This window comes from Ammospiza nelsoni, chromosome 14 (genome assembly GCF_027579445.1).
Source record: "Ammospiza nelsoni isolate bAmmNel1 chromosome 14, bAmmNel1.pri, whole genome shotgun sequence".
Classification (NCBI taxonomy): Eukaryota; Metazoa; Chordata; class Aves; order Passeriformes; family Passerellidae; genus Ammospiza; species Ammospiza nelsoni.
In genome coordinates, this window is record NC_080646.1 from 20,931,223 (window position 1) to 20,950,856 (window position 19,634).

At 52.9% G+C, this 19,634-nt stretch overlaps 1 protein-coding gene across 1 annotated transcript; it reads right to left on the reverse strand.

The window, feature by feature from the left end:
- Window positions 1-4,793: 4,793 nt before the first annotated feature.
- On the reverse strand, window positions 4,794-18,981 carry LOC132079738 (hydrocephalus-inducing protein-like). Its single transcript, XM_059482510.1, has 9 exons — window positions 18,828-18,981; window positions 14,478-14,710; window positions 12,345-12,445; window positions 10,963-11,098; window positions 10,351-10,515; window positions 9,391-9,482; window positions 8,699-8,861; window positions 7,190-7,416; window positions 4,794-5,349 (listed from the first exon to the last, which is right to left on the reverse strand). The coding sequence occupies exons 2-9, from the start codon at window positions 14,640-14,642 to the stop codon at window positions 4,950-4,952; spliced, it is 1,449 nt and encodes a 482-aa protein (XP_059338493.1). The 5' UTR covers window positions 14,643-14,710; window positions 18,828-18,981; the 3' UTR covers window positions 4,794-4,949.
- Window positions 18,982-19,634: the final 653 nt, after the last annotated feature.

A 19,634-nucleotide genomic window follows, 5' to 3' on the forward strand; every position in this document is an offset into this window, starting at 1 on the left:
GTGCCCATGGCTGAGATTGGGTTTCCACCTCCAAAATTCCCTAAATCCAAACTCTGCAATTACTGACAATCTAGCTGGCCTTGGCCTGCTGAGGCTCTCACTTGCCTTCCAAACCTTGAGGCTCTGTGCTTTCCTTCCCATGGAAAAGAACTGTCCTTCTCAGCCAGGTGCCCATGGCCACAATTGGGATTTCACCTCCAACACTGCCTGTTTTGACAGACTGGAGGAGATTGTTGGCTCTAAACATTTTGTGTGTGGGGGAGGAAGGGGCAGGTCCAGCCTTGCCCTGCCCTGTAAGCCCAGCCCTGCCCTGCCCTGTGACCCCAATCCCCTCAGGGGCCTTCAGTGGGTTTACGGTTTCTACCTGAAGGGCGGCACCCTGAACCCCCAGCACCGCCGTTCCACCCTGGGCACTGGGGCCCTCTTGGCTCTACTCAGTGCTGCCGCTGTACTCGGGGCACCCTAAACCCCGCTAGGGACCTGTGTCCTCCCACTGCAGGGATTGTGCGCGACTCACACTGCCCCGATCCTCCACGCACCCGGAGCTCCATTCAGGGCTTGCGTGCCAACTCACCAATTCATCTGCCACCTTTACTCAAATTTGGTGCACAGGAAAAACACCAGCCAGATATTTGTAAGAGGTCAAAATGACACAAAATTCTACTGGCAAAGTGCAAAAAATCAAGAACTTTGGAATAGGATTTAACGCAACATCAAATTACACATAAAACACTATTCATAGCAGGCTCTTCATTAACTTAGCCCATTTATCCTGGAAACATTAAAACACGTAAGCTGTTAGGGTATCCAAAAATGTTCCATATAAAGAGCATTAGAACAAGAAGAAAGAGAGAGAGACAGAAAGACAGAAGCTCTATAGAAAGACACATATATGACTAACAGCTCCTAGGGTTCCAGTGTGGGTGAGACACAAACCCCAGGAGAGGGCAGAGTCCATACCAGGGGCTCACCTTGTGCTCTATATTTTAAGCCCCCAGGCCCTTGTGAGCCTCCCCCAGGTGGGATTTCTGATCACACAGGCAATCAGGTTGGGTTAGCACTGTACCCACTGTGTGACTGATTGACAGCTCATCCCACAGTGTCTCAGGACATTGATCTCATCCAGCCTCTGACAGTGACCATGGTGACACAGGGGAACCTCATGGAACCGTGGGTCAGTTGTGACAATGTGGGTCCAAGGACACACCGGGGGATGTCATAGGTAGAATAATGATAGAAGAAAAGTATTACCGCGCCTGAGTGGGCGCTGCTGGTGATAGAGAGACGGTGAATCTTGTTTCTTGAATCAGAAGGCTTGATTTATTAAGATATTATATATAATACATTATGACTATACTAATAAGAATATAGAGAGAGGTTTGCAGAGCAGCTAGGCTAGCTAGGAAGAGATAGAGAAGAATCCCAACAAAGCTGTGGCCAAGGACTCAGTCCTCTGGCTTACACTTTGTGATTGGCCCTTAATTATAAACATGGGAACATGAACCAATCACCAATCAAAATAGGTGCCCCTGTTGCATTCACCAGCAGCTGATAATAATTGTTTATGTTCTCCTCTGAGGCTTCAGCCTTCAAGAAGACACAGAAATCTGAAATAAAGGATTTCTGTGAAAAAATGTCTGTGACATCTCACTTTTCTAAATTGTATAAAATAAAAAAAAATGCTGATGTGGAATGAACAGGAAATTTCTTTACCTGTAGAATATACAATAACTAACAAATCACTAGAACAATGCTACAATATAAGAAAAATGCAAAATACAATGCAAAGAGAATTTGAGTCCATGCAGCTGAGTTTCAGGAACAGTCCAAGAGCCAAAGTTGTTTCCCTTGGAATATCTGAGAGTCCTTTTTGGTCCTGAAAACAACTTGCTGCAAAAGGAATCCCATCAATAGTTATCAAAAAACCATTGACAGTCATAACACAATTTTTAAACAGTTTGTGGAATGTCCTTTCTGGCCCTTCAATGCTTCAGAGCTGCTGCCCGCTGTTTTCAATCTTTTTTATTTAATTTTAATTTTTTTTTTTTTATTGAAAAACAAAAGAGCAGCAACTGAGCAGAGCAGTGCCAGACAAGGAAAGGCCCTGGGGGCCCTGGCCCATACTGGACCAGGAACCCCAAAACTGGCTCACAAAGGGGGACCAGGACCGGTAGGAGAAACCAGAGTCCCCAAAAACATAAGGAGGCCACGCAGTGGGACCAGCCCAGGAATTTTTTGAGCCCAACGGCCCAGGCCAAACCCATGAGGAAGGCTCTGCATTCCTGCAGGCCTGAACCTTGTTGCCAGCACAATGGCAGCACGGGTAGTGAGACGCTTCCTTTCCCCTAAACCACTGAGGCATGCCAGCAGCAGGGAAATAGAAGCTGCCCCGAGAATCTTCATCTCGGGTCTGGGAATGTTTGTTTCCCACAGCAACATGTCACCACCCCCACCGGGCTGGGGACCAGAGGCAGAACTTTCAGGAGCCCCCTCCCCCTCGCCGCTAGGGCACAAGATGGGCGGCAGAGATGGCAGCCTCTATGGGACAGCAACCGAAACACCACCCCCCAAACCGCCGAGCTTGAAAGCCGGCAGCTGGACTGCCGCAAGAGTCAGCTGGCGGGCAGCCCCCGCTCCACTGAAGGAGAGACCAGACTCCGGGGCCGCTTCCTGGGGCGGGCCCGGGGCTGGCGGGCCGGCCATGGGGGGCGCTGGGCCAGGGTGGGGGCCCACGGGGCTGTGGATGACGCTGGGGCTGGCCTGGAACGCGGCAGTGACTCTGGCCACGGAGGAGCCGGCCGAGGAGGGAATCACGCTGATCGTGGGATCAGCCGCGGGCTGCTCCGAGAGTCCCGCAGGTTCAGCGCCGTTTTCTGCCGCTGACTCTGGGACTGTCTCGGCTTGAAGCGGCGGGGATGCGCGAGAACCCACCTCCGCCACGTCCCCCAGCCCTGAAAGCAGCGGCAGGCACGACACGGGGCCGGCGCCGTGCCCCGCCGCTGACTCCGGGGTCTGCTGCAGAGGCGCAGTCGCAGTCTCCTTCGGAGCGCAAACAGGCAGCAGCGGGGCCGGGAGAAGCGGCGGGGCATCGCTGTTGCTTAGCAACAGGTCAATCGCCGAAAGTGCTGTTCTCTTCTGCCTTCTCCGACACAGGCTCTGGCGGGGGCGGGGAGGCCGGTGAAACCGCGGGCGGGACCTCCTGGAGTGACGGCTCTAGCAGGGGCGTGGAGGAAGCCTCGGAGACCGGTGCCGCTCCGATGTGTGAAGGAGGCGGAGTCTGAGAGGCCGGCGCTGGCTTGAGCGGCCACTCCCATCCCCCCGGAAAGAGAGAAGGGGGGGGAGGACAACACTCCATCTGAGCATGCTCCGGAGCAAGAGTAAAAAAAACTTCTTCGCGCCGCGAAGTTTCAGCCCCCCGCGCCACAAAGCGGGGGGGGGCGAAAAGCCCAAAGTCATCACCCATGGGGTCTTCTGCCAAGGGCGGTGGAAACGGAGCTTGTCCATAACAGTTAGAGATCCATTGAAAACAAGCTGCTCTGCGCTTCAGGACTGGGAAAAGCTTTATAAATGCTGGGTAGATAGAAGGCAACACGCGTCCCTGACTGTAGACGCACTGGATAATTGAGTCCATGCACTCCCAGACGAAAACATCTAAAGCGTACAGGACATCAGTAAAAAACCCAAAAAGCTTTGCCCATCGAAAGAACCCATAGATATCTGTTTCTGACAAAAAGCAACCATCTTCTCTGCACCAATATTTCCAGAGGGCAATAAGCTTTTCCTCTGAAGCGGAGAACTGAATGTCTTCTGGCAAGGCATGTGTCTGCCAAACGAACAGCCACAAGCTATGAAGGGCTGGTTCATCAGGGATAGAAAAGCCCACAGTACCTTCTAAAAGAGTCCAGCTTGCTCTGGCCAGCTCCACAGGTCTGCTGCCCTTTTCCATCATCTTTCCTGATGGTTTTCCAGAAGAAGGTTCTGTTGTGGTCAGCCTTGGCTGTGAACTCTGTCCAAATCAGGATCTTCAGTTCTTCAGCTCCTGGCTTGAATCCACTTTCTTTGGTCACTTCAAAGCAACCATCAAATGCCACACATACAGGATTTTACCCAGTGCAGCAATTTTGCTCCTCTGGTCTTATTAAATTAATTTTTGCTCTGACACGTCGGGTCACCAGATATTACCGCGCCTGAGTGGGCGCTGCTGGTGATAGAGAGACGGTGAATCTTGTTTCTTGAATCAGAAAGCTGAATTTATTAATATAAGATATAATACATTATAGTTATACTAGAAAGAATAAGGAGAGAGGTTTGCAGAGCAGCTAGGCTAGCTAGGAAGAGATAGAAAAGAATCCCAACAAAGCTGTGGCCAAGGACTCAGTCCCCTGGCTTACACTTTGTGATTGGCCCTTAATTATAAACATGGGAACATGAACCAATCACCAATCAAAATAGGTGCCCCTGTTGCATTCCCCAGAAGCTGATAATAATTGTTTATGTTCTCCTCTGAGGCCTCAGCCTTCCAGAAGACACAGAAAACTGAAAGAAAGGATTTCTGTGAAAAAATGTCTGCGACAGAAAAGCCTTTTGAAATGAAGCCTTGTTCAGCCACATCAATAGCTGGCCTATCATCTCTTCTGTGTGCAACTAAGCAGTTACAAGTTCCCATGTGAAGCTATTTTGAGAATGAGACTTTGTGACCATTCTATTCTGAGGGTGAAAAACAAATGCACCTGCAATAAAAAGTAATTTGTCCCATGAGAATCAGTGAAGAGGTAAACAATACAATAGAGAGATTTGATGCACAAGTAAAATCTATTTTATTAACCAATAATCGACTAACTGATAAGAAACCTTTGAATGAACTAAAGGTGCACACAAGGTCTGTTAAACTGTGTAAAATGAGTTGTATGAATAAAGAATAAAGAGTTCTTCTCCATCTTAGCTTAGTCCTATGGGATTTCAGTTCCCCCCTTCTTGACGGCTTTGGGTTCTCCCTTCTTTGGAGCTTTGGGTTCCGCCTTCTTTGGGTCTTTGTCTTCCTTCTTCTCTGGCATCTTGGTTTCCTTCCTCTCTGATGCTTTGGTGTCCTTCTTCTCTGATGCTTTGATTTTCTTCCCTTCTGATGCTTTGCTTTCCTTCCTCTCTGGGATTTTGGTTTCTTTTTTTGGAATTTTGGTTTCCTTATTCTCTCGGGTCTTGGTTTTCCCCTTTGCTGGTATTGGAGGTTGCTTGCCAACAGAGACACTCTTCTTTCCCTTCTTCTGCCTCTCTTCCTCCTTCCTCCTCTCTTCCTCCTCTAAGGCTTTTGCCTCCTCCTCGACCTTTTGAGCTGGCTCCTTCAGCTCCCTTCTGCAGACAAAACAGAAAATATGGCTGAGAGTCCCACCAGAACCTTGGGCTCCCTCGTCCTGGCTGGCCCTGCACTTCATTCCTTGACCCTGAGGCCATTTCCGTGAATTCTCCTCAACCCACAGAGGTTGGGAACATCCCAAGTGAGGGCATGGGTGGAAGGGGACCTCCAGGACCGGCCAAACCTGAGCTTTGCCATCATAAGGTCTTGACTGTGCAAGCTCCCTCTGAAGGCACAGCCAGACCCCTCCAGCCCCTGCCAAAGGCTGATCCAGCAGCTCTCTGCACTGGTGCCTGGAAACGCCCTTTGTCTCTTGGCTTCCCAGTTTAAAGCAGAGCACAGATTGCTGACATCTGCTTAGCTCTCCTACAGTTCTTACTCAGCTCATTCAGCCCCCTTCTCCCTGGGCATAGATGAAGCATGATTTTAAAGAGTTCAGATTTCAGCTGAGGGTTAGAAGCAATTCCCATTGATCAGGATGTAGGTTAGATAGGCAGACCATAGGTTAATGATTATGAGATGCTTAAGCTGGAGCAGATTGTTCTATTGTTTACCATTAGGAGAGGGAAGTGGAGGAAGTGAACTGTTATAAGAACATCTTGAAACCAGTAGAACAATGGTTAGCACCTGGGCTTGATGTCAATCAATCACTAAGCAGGGGACCTTGGATGGTGCCAGAGGGTCACAGAGACCTGATGAAGACATTCCTGACTTCATCCCCTAAGACCACTGACCCAATTCGAGACACCAACCCAATTCAAGGGAAGAATTGCACAGGAGTAAAGGACCAATGACCTCATTTGAATACAGAGCAGGGATGGGAGGTGCTGGGGTTGTGCAGATGTATTGTGTGTAAGATCTTGGGAAATAAAGAGAGGGCAAAGAACCTTGGACAGCGCGGTCACGCCTTTTAGGGACGGCTCTGGTGCCGCCCGCCGGTGTTAATAAACATCCCACTGTCTAACTTTAATTAGTTAGAGAGTCTCTGCCCGTGATCTTCGGTTTTAACGACTCCTAGCCTGCTCCTTCATGAGAACAATCCTATCAGTCAGAAAGCAAAGGCTGCAGGAACTCCTCTCCTGCAAGACAGGCTCTTGTCGGGCAGATTTCCTGCTGGAACCCAGCTGGGACCAAGCAAACCAGTGCTGGCTGCCATGGAAACCACTGGAAGCAGCCTCGTCCGTCTCCTCCCCATGAAACCAACTTCAGCCTGGCCTGAAGAAGTCCTGATGCACAGGCTTGCTTTAAGCACCTCCACTCCCAGCTCCACACTTGGCCTGTGTGTCCTGAGCTGGGCTGCCTTGCTGGAGCTGAGCTTCTCCTGTGCTTGCCTACGGCTGCAGCTGCAGGGGAGCCTAAAGCACAGGAGTTTTTCTGGCTGCTATGCCACCATAAGGAGAACCCTGGCAGATCAGCAGTGCAAGGACTTCATCTGTGGCAGGAGCAGGACCCAAAGCAAGGTTTGCTCTGTGCCCCACGCCTGCCCATACCACAATCCCACTGTTCTGGTGAAGAAGGCAGATGATGAAGAAGATGCCACTCAACACCATGGACTTCAAGACACCTCTAAATGCGGTGCCAAGGCAGGCCCAGAGCCCAGCTCCCCACAGAGAGCAGCTAAGCCAGGAGGGCTCAGCACTCAAATAGAGAAGATGATGTTCTGTCTCAACAGAAGAAGGTCCTTCCTCTCTTGGCAGCCAGGGAGCTCAGAGTGGCCATCCCTATGTTGCTGCTGGCCTTTGCTCTGCAGCTCCTCTGAGCTCAGAGGCCTTGGAGCAGGGAAGCCCTGCAGGGACAATAACCCGTGGCAGAGCAGGAACCCACGGAAGGCTGACTCACCTGTCCCTGAGAGAGGCCTGAGAGCCACAGTTGATCTCCTGGGGGCTCAGGGAGGAGCTGACACGTGAGGCCGCCCTGGGCACCAGCACCTCAGAGGTGGAGCCTCCCTCCATGTGGCACAGCTCCGGGACATTGCAGGTGGTGTTGAGGTGGCCAGAGAAGGTGGAGGTGACCTGCTGGCTCTCTCCTGGCTGCAGCACACCTGGCAGTGGCAGGATATTGAAAGCCTGGATGGAAGACAAGAGAGATTGAGGTGTTGAGCATGGAAATGGATGCAGAAGAGCATCTTGGAGCTGTAGCCAGAGGGGCCTATTCCCCAAACACTGCCAGAATCACCCTCACCTCATCATGCATCCATGCCATTGACCAGTGCAGGGACCATGGGGAAAATCTTCTCCCATACTCACAGCACAATGCATTAATTAGTACATTACATGAAAGTGAACTAGGATGTCTCCTGGCAGTAGAAATTCTCTCTGATGCACAATTTGCCATTACAAAGTTTCAAAACCTCCTGCTTTTAGAAAAGGAGGAGACTCAGAGTGAGAGCTCTTGGAGCTGAGGGAAGGAGTCCAGCCCAGCTCATCTGACTCCTGAGGCTCTTCCCCTCTCTCTCTGATTTAAATGCTTCTTTCTCAAGGTGCTACAGCAAAAGCTCCTGCAACAATTTCCTGTGGAGCACTTGAGGAGTTCCAGGGGGAGCATTGCCCTCCACAGGTGCTGCACAGCATCCTTGGGCAGCCCTGCAACGTGTCCTGCACGGCCTCTCCAACAAGCAGCTGCTCCAGCAGCACTTTGCGATGGCCTGCAGGGATGGGAGGCCCCTCTGTGGCCAATGCTGAGGGCCCCCAGTGGCACTGGCAGCTCCAGCCCTGCTTGCCACACTGACAATGGGCAAGGGAGTCAGATTCCCTCTTGCCTTCTCTGCTCCCAGGGCAGTGTGCGCCACGTCCAGGGAGCACCTGAATCCCTCCAAGCCTCGAGGCAGGTGAGGGTGCTCAGGACTTGGTGCTGGCACCCAAAAAACAAGCCATTTTCTGTGCTGGGAGGAAGAGACAGCCCCTCTGCAAAGTCTGCCTTTGTCAGACAGCTCCAGGGCCAGCAGTGCAATAGCAGCTCTGGGTGAAAGCAGAGCCCTGCAAACAGGGAGTCTGGCTGCCTTGGGAAGAGGGTCCATGGAGATCAGCATAATCCCAGCTTGCTCTGTGAGGGAAGCTGGAGGTGTTACCATGATGATGCAGAGAAAAGCCTCATCTTACACTGGGAAGGAAACAAGGCAAAAAAATCCCACACTCAGCACAGGCCTGTAGGATCTGAGCCAGCTTCTCCAAGGAAAACTCTCCTATTTCTCCCTCCCCCTCAGCCCATGTCCAGCCACGTGCCCTGCTGCCCAGCCCACTGTCAGGGCACAGCACAGCAGGGCAGCAAAAAGGGAGCTCAGCATGAGCAGGACTTGGTGCTGGCAGGCTGGGGAGGCAAAGCAAGCAGTCGGTGTACAAGAAAATCTACCTCTGCTCCTGAAGAGTGGGTAAAATCCTGCACTTCTTTCAGGGCTCTGGCTGCCTCCTCCTGTCCAGTCCTGAAGTGCCTCCATCGAGTTGCCGCACAATCCAGACTGGTTCTCCTCTCCTTCGGTGGCTGGGGTTTGAATTTAGGTGGGTGGAGCTCATCTCTGGAAAATAAATAACTATGAACAGGGACCTGCAGTGGGAGAGAGGGAGGGAGGGACACCTGCACGAGCAGCTCCTGGCCAGGATGCAGCCCCTGGCTGGGTGCTGGCTCGTTGGACTGAGAAATGGTTTGATCCAGCCCTTCCCAATCCAGGCTGGGGCAGGTCTGTTCTAAAGGCAGCCCAGGGATGGCACTGAGGTGCTGCAGCAGCTGCAACTGCTCGCATTGAGCAATTACAGAGAACAGGCATTTACACCTGGTGGGGATGCAAAAAGCACAGTGGGAGAGGAAAAGACAGAGAAGGCAGCAAAAAGGTGAGATTTGAGACACCGAGGGGCAGACCCAGCCAGTGCCCAGCCAGCACAGCCCACCCAGTGCCCAAGGCCAGAAACTCTGCAGCTCCACCAGGGATTTATCAGGAATGTTCCCCTGACACCGCTGGGGGGTTGGTTGACATTTTACAACACTCCCAGGTGACTCAGGTCGCATTCCCCATCCATCCATCCATCCTTCCTTCCATCCATACATACACAGGCTGTGGTGCTGGGATCCTGCCAAGCTCTGCCAGCCTTGGGCTTGGGGAGATTTCTGCCAGCCGTCCTGAGCTCCGTAATTGTGCTCTCTGTTCCAGGAATTAAGCAAGAAAGATTTTAAAAAACCCAAAACAAACCACAACAGAGAAACCTAAAAAACCTTCAACAGCTCAACCCTGCTCAAGTTATTTCTTTAGGGACAGCTACCACTCTCCAGCTGAAATGCTGGGCTTTTGGGGAAAAAGAAAATTAAATGTTCACCTCCAAATTGAAAAGGATTAAGCTAAGAGAACCTTTCAAACTAAAAGTTACTGTCCGAAAGGTTTTATCTTTGCAAGAAATCTCTAGGTAAGACCAGCCTGACGGTTAAACAACTGGTTCTTCTGGTGGGGAGAAACCCTCCTCTTTAAGGGAAGCAGCCTGATAGTTAAAAGCAACTGTTTGCTCAAACTTCAGGCTCCCTGGCACAGCCTGCATTGCCTGTCCTTCCTGTTCACTGATTTACAGGCAGTGCCACGACGGCCCGGGTTCAGATGTTTGGTGCCATCCGGGGAATTTGGCATTGCCATTTCCATATGTTTTAATCGAAGTTTCAGTCCTTGCAACCACTCTTCAAATGCCAGCTTTCCTTTCTTTTACAGAAAGCTCAAGGTTCCCACAAGTCTTCTGACATCCTCTCTTGCGCTCAGAGAGATGACATTTTCAAACAGATGTTTCCAAAGTTACCAGCATTTGAAAGAATAATGACCTCAAATGCCCCCTGGATTCCAGCTGAGCCCAACTCCATTCTGTGTCAGACACTGAGATTCCCCCCTCTAAGGCAGGAGCTGTTTGTGCCCCCGTCCCTCCTGTCCTTCTCCCCAGCAGCCTGTGCCTGTTTTCCCCGGCAGAATCCCTGTCCCTGTGCACCCTGCCAGGAGCAGCTGCACACAGGCTCACATCTCCCCTTGCCCTCACCAGGGGGTTTCTCTCATCCCCGAACACGCCGATGAGAACGTTGGTGCGATGAGTGCCCAGGGCCTGCACTGCCACCACAACTGGGATCTCTGCTGTGCTCTGGGGCTGCACAATCCCACAGGGCTTGGGGCTGGAGTAGAGCACAGCAGAGTCCTCCTTGCGCTTCTGGAAGGGACACAATGAAACGCAGATTCAGAGGGACCTCTCAAGAAACTGTAGGCTCTTTAACATCCACCACAACAGCAACTTACACACACCTTTAAAGCTCCCCAGGACAAAGGTCAAAGGCACAAACAAGATGCAAGAATTGTAGGGTTAGCACTCCCAGGGGATCCTGCAAGGAGGCTGCCAGCACAGGCACTGGTGCCTGTGGGTGCAGCAGCTTTTCACGACCCTCTAAGATCTCCCACAGGAAAACACCCTGAGGACTAGAGCATCAACTGTTTCCTCAGGAGCTTAAACTGCCTCCTAAAGTTTACAGTTTGGTAGGATCCTGCTCTCAGCAGATCTTTAAGACTGAATAGAAAGCAGCAAGGTCTTATCCAAACCCTTTGTTCCCCTAATAATCTCCTCAGGAATATTTGACAGGAGGAGGTGGATGTGATGCCAAACCTGGGGAATAAGCCCGTAGCAGCCAGGAAGGTGGCTGGGATTCCTAATGAGGATCTTTCTCTCGTAGGGCACCTTCAGGTGGCACTCATCACACAGCAGCACTGGGGAGGACACTTGGAGCTCAGGAACGAGACATCTGGGCAAAGAGATGACCCCAGGACAATCAGAGATACTGAGAGAATGGAGAATGCCTACCCCCAAAGACTGTGAAATGGAGCAGAACCCATTGGTCACTGTCAAATGCATATTGAAGAGCCCTACAGGGATAAATTGCCTTCTACCTCTTCCCATTCCCACATGTCTTGTCAAGGAGGGGCAAACCCTGAGAGGCAGCAGCCAGAGGCTGCCAAGCGCCCCAGGCAGAGCACTTTGCCCCACAGCTGCCTCAGCCCCTCCTTTACCCAAGAAGGCTTGCAAGGACTCCTGCAACAGTGCCAGTGACCCACGAGCGCTGGGGGAGCCTTCCCAACAAGGATCAGTGCTCCCTAAGGCTCAAGGAACACACAGCTCCAGGGTCTCAGTAAAACTGACTCCCTTCTCTGCCATTGTGCTGTTGCCCTGCCTGAGAACTCAGCTCTTTGCCCCAGCCCTGGAGGGCACGAGACAGCAGCTGCCCCACAGAGGGGCTGATCAGCCCCTGCCAGGCCCTGCAGCTCCCTGGCTCCTTCACTGCACAGCTCCAGGCACTGCCTGGCCCCAGCTCCACCTGCTGTACACAGTGGCAGCCCAGGCACTGCCTGGATGGCTCTGCCTGGCACAGGGAACAGCACCAGGGAGCTGCATCCCTCTGGGCATCACACTGACACCCACAGCAGCACAGCAGCATGGAATTCTGCTGCAGCAACAACGACTTTTGCTCTCAACTCTGACAACATTAAAGCTCAAAACGGGAAGCAGAGGGAAGGACAAAAACTGGAGCTGACCTGCCACATCAAGGGCTGCTTTCCCCTTGTCACACCTTGCCCTCCCCACTCTTGCTGGGAGCCACTTCTCCCCTGCCATGTGCCCTCATGGACAGAGGCAGAGCCTGACTCTCAGCAGCTGCTTGGTGTGGCCCAAACCAGTGCACCGTGCTCACAGCCAGCACAACTCCACCTCTTGCAGCCTGAAGGAGAGGAGGCCCTCAGGAAATTTGTTCCACCTCAAGCACCAAAAACAAGGCCAATCAATGATATCATTCCTGGTGCCTTTAGAAGAGGGCCCAGGACCGTGCTGGGCTGTGAGCAAACGTGCTTTTCACCACGGGCTGCTGCCCAAGCACTGCTGTTCTCGTGTCCAGCTGGCACAACATGAGGGCATTCAGCAGCACTTCTCCTTGGCAGCTGCAGCCAGCACAGCCTGGGCAAGGCAGTGCCTGGGGGAGGCCAGGCAAGGGCTGGTACCTGGCTGTGATGATCAGGGATGCCACTCCCTTGCCAATACCCTCCAGGTGCACCAGCAATCTCCGGTAGAACTCCATCACCGTGTTGGAGCACAGGGTCACCTGGTGGAAGAGAAGAACAGTTAATGCTTCCTTACAAAAGCTCATTACCCACGGGTGATAACCTCCAGTTCCTGAGGGAGGATTTGCCCTTCATTCTTCTGCTGCTCCATGTGTAGAGCACAGTCTCAGAGTAACAAAAGCCTTCTGGCAATACCACATTTGTTAAACACACCTTGCTATAAGGGCACAGGTCAGTGTTGGGAAATTTAGGAGACTAGAGAATGGAAAAGTACAAGACTGTGGCTAATTCCAAGTCCTGCACCTGTGAGATAGCGTGTCCTTGGGCCTAGCTGTAGTAGGATAACAAATAGTGAGAGAGACATGAGAAAAGAGAGATGTAACCCCTAAGGAATGAGGAAGAGTTAATGGTATAGTTTAACCAATAGATTGCTTGGCTTACAGAATATTCATAAGCTTATTATTTGCTGTATAAGTGTTTGAAGCTTTCTTCAATAAACTGGACCTGTGATGAACCACCTGGTGTCCTGGTCCCCTTCCTATGTCAGGTCAGCTACGTTAAAACATTAGACTACAGCTCCATGCAACACTGCATTCAAATTAAGGGGCCAATTTCTCATCTGACTACAAAGACATCCATGCCGAGGAAATCTGACTCGACCACAACGAGTTCAGCTTTACAGCAGGAGGCTGAGGGCAAAGTGTGGCCCAGCAGGTGCTGGGCAGTTCATGGCTGCCCTTGGACCCTGACCCCAGGCTGGCTCTGAGAACTCCGGCCCCACGCCAGGAGTGGGGAACTGCCCCGGGCTGGGCAATGACCAGAGGCAGAACCCTCAGAACTGCCCCAGGGTGAGCACTGACCAGAGGCAGAACCCTCAGAACTGCCCCAGGGTGAGCACTGACCAGAGGCAGCACCCTCAGAACTGCCCCAGGCTGGGCATTGACCACAGGCAGAACCCTCAGAACTGCCCCAGGCTGGGCATTGACCACAGGCAGAACCCTCAGAACTGCCCCAGGGTGGGCATTGACCACAGGCAGAACCCTCAGAACTGCCCCAGGGTGGGCACTGACCACAGGCAGAACCCTCAGAGCCTCTTGCTCTACGCCGCAAGAGACAAGCCACCAACGGGACCAGGCAGAGGAGAAAGGAGGAGGATCTCTGTCTTGAAGTTCCACAAGGAAGGGTTTATTCCAAGCAAAAGGGTCAAAGCCAAAAGAGCCCTGGACACTCCCGTGCAAGGGCTTTTGTACAGATACAAATCAGAGGGTGAATACAAACAGCAAGCCAAAAGGGAATCCTCAGGGGAGCACTGAGGGGATTACATCAAGTGTCTGGGGCCACTTTGGGTAGGAGGGTGGGGAGGATGGCTCACATGGGCCAATGGGGCCTCCAGGAATAGGGGAATTCCAAAGGGGCATTGCAGACAGGGATTGGCTCCAGGTTAAATTGGCAAAGAAGGCTGGGGAACAAAAGGGGCTGGGTTTGACAGGCAGGGAAAGAGCTGGAACAAGGGGCAGGGAATGGCATGAGGGACAGCTTTGAGGGAGGGTAAAACCCAAGGGTAAACCAACTCAGGGAGAACACGGGGTACCACAGAACAAACCACTTAACAAGGAATCAATACAATAAATTTGAACCGCTACACATGGCTGCAGAGTTTTTTGTCTCCACTGGAGCTTCCTGCAGTGAACACAAATCATTCTGCTGCCCAGGAGGGGGGAAATGACACCACAAAGAAAAGCTCACTGCTTGATACAATGACATCTCTCTAACAGCCACCTTCTGCCCTCATCCTTGCTCTGCCCCATTGCAATCAAATCAATCGCTCTCAAAAACACAAGAATGGTTTCAGGCCTTGACCATAAGGTCTGTGAGCTCAGGCATATGATTTTGGAAAGCAAACAGTGCTCTTTGAGGAACATCCCGAGTAAGCCAGCCAGCAGAGGCGTCCCAGCAGTGCAGATCTCTCCGTGCCAGCATGCTCCAAGCTGGCACCAGAGCTAAAGCCCTCCCACCCTGCAGTGCAGCTCCAGCCCTGGTGCTGCAGCGGCTGTGGCTGGGCTCTTGCCGTACCTCGATGTCCCGGTGTCCCTGGGGGAGGATGGTGCCTCCGCTGGGATTGATGGTGAACTCCCTGGGCTCCACACGGAAATGGATTCCCTTGCTCCAGGCCGGGTCGGTGTCCCTGCGGATCTGATCCACGCTGTCCACAGCCGGCTGCGTGCCATCGTCCGACATGCGGAGCTGGAACGTCAGGGGCACCGCGGAGCTGTTGGTGAGGCGGCAGCGCTGCGTGTAGGGAAAGCCTGGGCAAGGACACAAATATCCATTCAGGCACCCAGCAGGCCATGATCCTGGGGGCAAGATCCTGGCAGGATCAAAGTGGCATTGGAGTGGAGCTCTCTATGATCTGAACTACAGCTCACCCAGAAGCTGCGTGAGGAATTAATCGTCACTTAGCTCCCTTTGACACAGATTCCAGACTGCAGCCTTGAAAATGCCCACTCCTAGCCCTGCTGAACACTGCAAGCTTCTCTCTTTGTGATGGGGCCAAGCTCCCTCACCTGCCCCAAACCAGCACCAGTTCTCTCTCAGTGATGAGTGTGCACCCAGACCCAGCATTTACTCTGAGAATTCAAGCTGTCCAATTCCCTGCTCAGCCTGCCAACACTCCCACCTTTTTCAAGACATATAAAGAGTGAGTTGTCAGTGAGAAGAAGCTACAGCAAAAGAAAGTGAGGATGGAATCCGCAACTAGAACGTGAGGCAAAGAACCCTAATGCAGCTTCTCTCTGCAGGATCCTTAAGGCATCTCTTGCTTTGGGCCAAACAGACTGAGCACGTGACAGCTCAGAGCCCGCTCAGCTGGGGGCACAGCCGAGCCTTGCTTGGAGATTAGCAATCAGGAACCAGGTCCCACCTCAGCCCACAAACAGGGACATCACAGCCGTGCTGCTCACTGAGAGTGCTGCCTGCAAGGGTTTACCTCACTTTGGCTCTGAGATTTGCTTTCCATCCTGCAAAGCCAGAGATACAGCCACTCATGGTGGGGATGTCCTGCAGAGCGCGCAGAGCAGCCACAGCCTGCTCTGCACTGCACATCTGGCTGGGCTGGCCAGCTCTGTGGGGAGGAGACTTCTCCCCAGGCCTGCTCACCAAGAGTCAATGGGACACAGATGGGGAGGAAAAACAACTGCAGCTGCAGCCCAGAGCTTCTCTGTGCCCATCCAAGTGACCACTGCCAGCTCCAGCAGGGACTCCAGCAGGGAGGCAAGAGAGGCACAAAAAGGACAAACCCAGATGTCAAAACCTCCAATGAGACTGAGGCCAGCACATGCAGACAACAGTCAAGAGTTACAAAGAAGCAAAAATACAACAGCTGCCTTCAGCCGAAGAGCCCTTAGGAATGAAAACTGATTCAGCAGGATCAATCTCCTGCTTCAGAACCATATTTCCATCTCTTTCCTTTCGTGTTTCTTTCCTTCCAAAGTCAACTTGACAAGCGCCTCTGTGGTGATGCAGGCTGGGGAAGAAGCAGCTCAAGAAAGGCAATGAGTTTCCTTCAGAAGTTCATGAACTTCATTGTTCTGGCTTTAGGCTTGGCAGTGAACGTTGCCCTGGGTCTGGGAAGGGGGACAGGGGTTCTGGGGGGTTTTGGGGGGTTTTGGCCCTGGGCTGGGCTTTTCCCTGGGGGGTTCTTGGGAGTTGTGGCGTGATGCCGTGGGCGGCTGTGCAGCGGGAGCTGAGGCTGGGCAGGGAGCGGAGCTTCCCTTCCTCCCGCTCGGGGGTCGCAGCTCGGCCGCTGCTGCTGCGGGAGGTTTGTGCTTGGCCCGGGGCTGCCCTGGCTGCAGCTCAGCGCTGGCACCGACCCTGCCTGCCTGCCCCGCTGCTGCTGCTGCTGCTGCTGCTGGGCACTGCCCGCATCCCCCTGCCCTCTGGGGCTCTGCAAAAGGAGCATTTCCTCCTTCCCTTCCCTTCCTGCACCGGCTGGGGGGGATCCCTGGCCTGCCAGAGCCCACAGCTCCTCCTGCTGTCACCAGAACTCCACCAAAGGGGAAAAACAGGACTGGGAAATGTCTGTTCTTGCCTTCTTGTCTGTGCTCTCCTGAGACAGTCTAGCAAAGAACTGTTATTCCTTTTCCCACACTTTTGCCTGGAAGCCCTGTCATTTCAAAGGGATAATCATTTGGAGGGAGGGGCTCATCTTTCCATTGCAGCAAGATTCCCACCTTCCTTGGCAGACATCTGTCTTTTAAAGCAGCACAGAGACACCAGAAAATTCTGCCTTTCTATTCCTTGCTTCCACTGGATCTCACAATGGCAAAATGCCCCCTGAGGCAGCAGCAGCAGCAGCAGCTCTGCAGTTCACAGCCTGAAGAGGCTGCTGGGGCAGAGCAGGAGTGAGGGATGCTTTTCTGTTGGAAGGCACACATCCCTGAGGCTGTGTCCCAGCCCAGGGAACACTCACCAAAGGAGATGTCCCCGAAGTCGAGCTCAGCGAGGTCGAAGTGTAAACTCGGTGCAGTGACGCTGCCCCTGCAGGCCGAGGACAGAGCAGGCAATGGCTCGGTTAAAGGCATTGCAAAGCTCCGGCTGTCGTGGCTCGGGGGCACAAAACCCGGGCTCAGGGCACCCGGGGTTTCCAACCAACACAGCCCCGTGTGCTCAGCACAGGGCCCTGGGCACAGGAGGCAGCTCCAGCCAAGGGGCAGCAGCCAACAGCCCCTGATGGGCTCTGGGCACAGGGCAGGCAGGAGAAGCCCCCGGGTTGCTGGGGGTCCCATGAAGGACCCTGAACACACACCCAGACATGGCTCCGTGCCTCAGTTTCCCCATCTGCAATGGCATGGACATCAAGGTGTCCCCACTAACTTCTGTAAGCAGCCCTTCCAGCCACAGCTTCCCTGCTTTGCTCCTTCTGAGCTGCAACTGCTGTTCCCATGGAGGAGCTTTCTCAAGAGAGTTTGACCCACACAATCATTACAGACACTTTCTGAGATATGAATCCATGGCATTCCCAAACATCCTCTGAAAAGAGCAGCAACAGTTCTACCCAGGGCACAGATGAATCCTAGAGGAAAGGACCAGCTTGTCAGCAGTGCACCAGCTGGCACAGCCAAGAGCAAGAGCTTCAACAACCAAACTTGGCTGTCCTGAATTTAGCACAGAACCTCACCTTCCCTTGAACTCAGCAGACACACTCCAAAAGCCACCAACATCCACTGAAATCAGCACTTGAAGCTGCACAACATTCACCAGTTGATTTCATGGTTGATGCCAATCAGTGCCCACTCTGCCTTTTGGTTCAAAATCAAGAACCAGTCAGCTGTGTCCTCTATTGTATTCACACGACTGCCCCTGGCTCTGCTCTGCACATCTCAACAAGAGACCTGCCCCTGCTCAAGGAGAAAGCTGCTTATGCACAAACACCCCATGGCCATTTTGGGGGAGGGACAGAGGAGAATCAATTATTTGATGATGAAAGGTTCCCTCTTGATTTCCAAATGAAAAAAGCAGCACTTTTCCTCCAAAAACAAAGGCAGCAGACTTGTTTCTGCACTATGGGCAGACCTACTCACCACTTTTCTCTTGCTAAGGAATAACTTCCTTGCTCTTCTGTATCCATCCCCTTATCTCATTGGTACCATCAGGTGCAGATTGCTTTCATTTCTTCACTGCCTTGAGCCAGTGCTGCCCAAGAGCAGCAGCCCAGCTCCAAAGCTGCAGAGCAGCCAGCATCAGCTCTCCTGCTTCCACTCCATTATCCTGCAGCACATGGCTCAGGCTGGCAGGGACAAGGCCTCACGCTGCTGTGGTGCTGAGCACTGAGCTCTGCCTCCCCTATGATCCACCCTTCTCCCTGTGGCTGGGCCAGGATTGTCTCTTGCCATGGCACCAGCCCACAGTTCCTGACTCCCACATCAGCGCTTTGCTGGCTGTGCAAAGGAGGCACCAGAGCCCTCTGGGCACAGGAGCTGGGGGCACAGCTTGTGCCCCACAGCATGGCCATGAGAGGTGAGCTGAGGCTGCTGCTGCCCATCTGGCATGGATTATTCACACAAGGTTTTACAAACACTGCTGCTGCTGCTGCAGAATCAGCCAGGCTGGCCCATCTGCAAAGCCCTGGGGGCCTTGCTGGGTGTTCAGGTGGGACATCCCAGAGCAGCTGCTGCCCAAAGCTGATCCATCCCACTGCCTGCCATGGCCCAAGGCACAGGGAGATCCCTGCAGGGACGAGTCATTCCAGCTCCCAGCCACCACACAGGGCAGGAGGCAGCCTGACACCAAAGCAATGCCAGCGGCAGAGCAGAGATTTAGACCTCAGGAAACACCTTTCTCCTCTGCTCCACCCCAAAAGGAGGCAGGTGGGGGATGTCCCAGAGACAGCTACAGATGTGCCCACCCAGCTCCCAGGGTCCTTACTTGATGGTCAGGATGGCAGGCGTAGGAGATCCAGCCACACTGAACTGGAACTCCTCCTCAAAGCTCCCCAGCACGGTGGCACTGAAGGAGATCTGCACAGCCTGGCTCCCACCTGCTGCAATGATGCCCTCCTCGGGGGCAAACTTGAAACACAAACCCAGGTGGGTTGTGTGGTTGGTCGCTGAGGGGAGACAGGTGAAGGGAGCATCAATAGCTCCTGGGTTCATCAGTTTCACCTGCAGCAGCAAGAGAGCAAAATGGAAATACGTGTGGAATCTCCCCTTCTTGTGAGTTATTGTCTAATGATGCAATGAACACCCAGAAAAGGCAGAAGATGCTTTGTGCTGCTGAATGGCAGAAGTCCAAAGATTCAACAGGACAACTTCTGCCTTTGGGTTTTCATGCAGAGCAGTGGCAACTCCACAGAACTGCAGTCACCCTGGGCTTATCCCATGGGCACAGAGCAGTGCCCCTCTGCCCAGCAGCACCAAGCGCATTGAGAGCTGGCGCTGAGAGCAACGTGGGCTGATTGCAGCTGCCTAGGGAATCACCCCAGAGCTGCTGCTGCCCCAGTGAGCACAGCTCCAACAGCACCATCTGCTCATTCACCTTTTCCCAGACCATGAAAACAATACCTTGAGAATGAGGCATCAGCATCAAAACGTACAGAGAGCACCATCGTTTGTAACAAATCTCAGCGTGTCTTTCCCATCCACAGCCAAGATTTTGAAAGTGTCTGCCATGATGCAGTGCCTCATGAAGTTTTTGCAAGCTTGACTCTACTGGGGGGGAGGCAAATAGATAGAA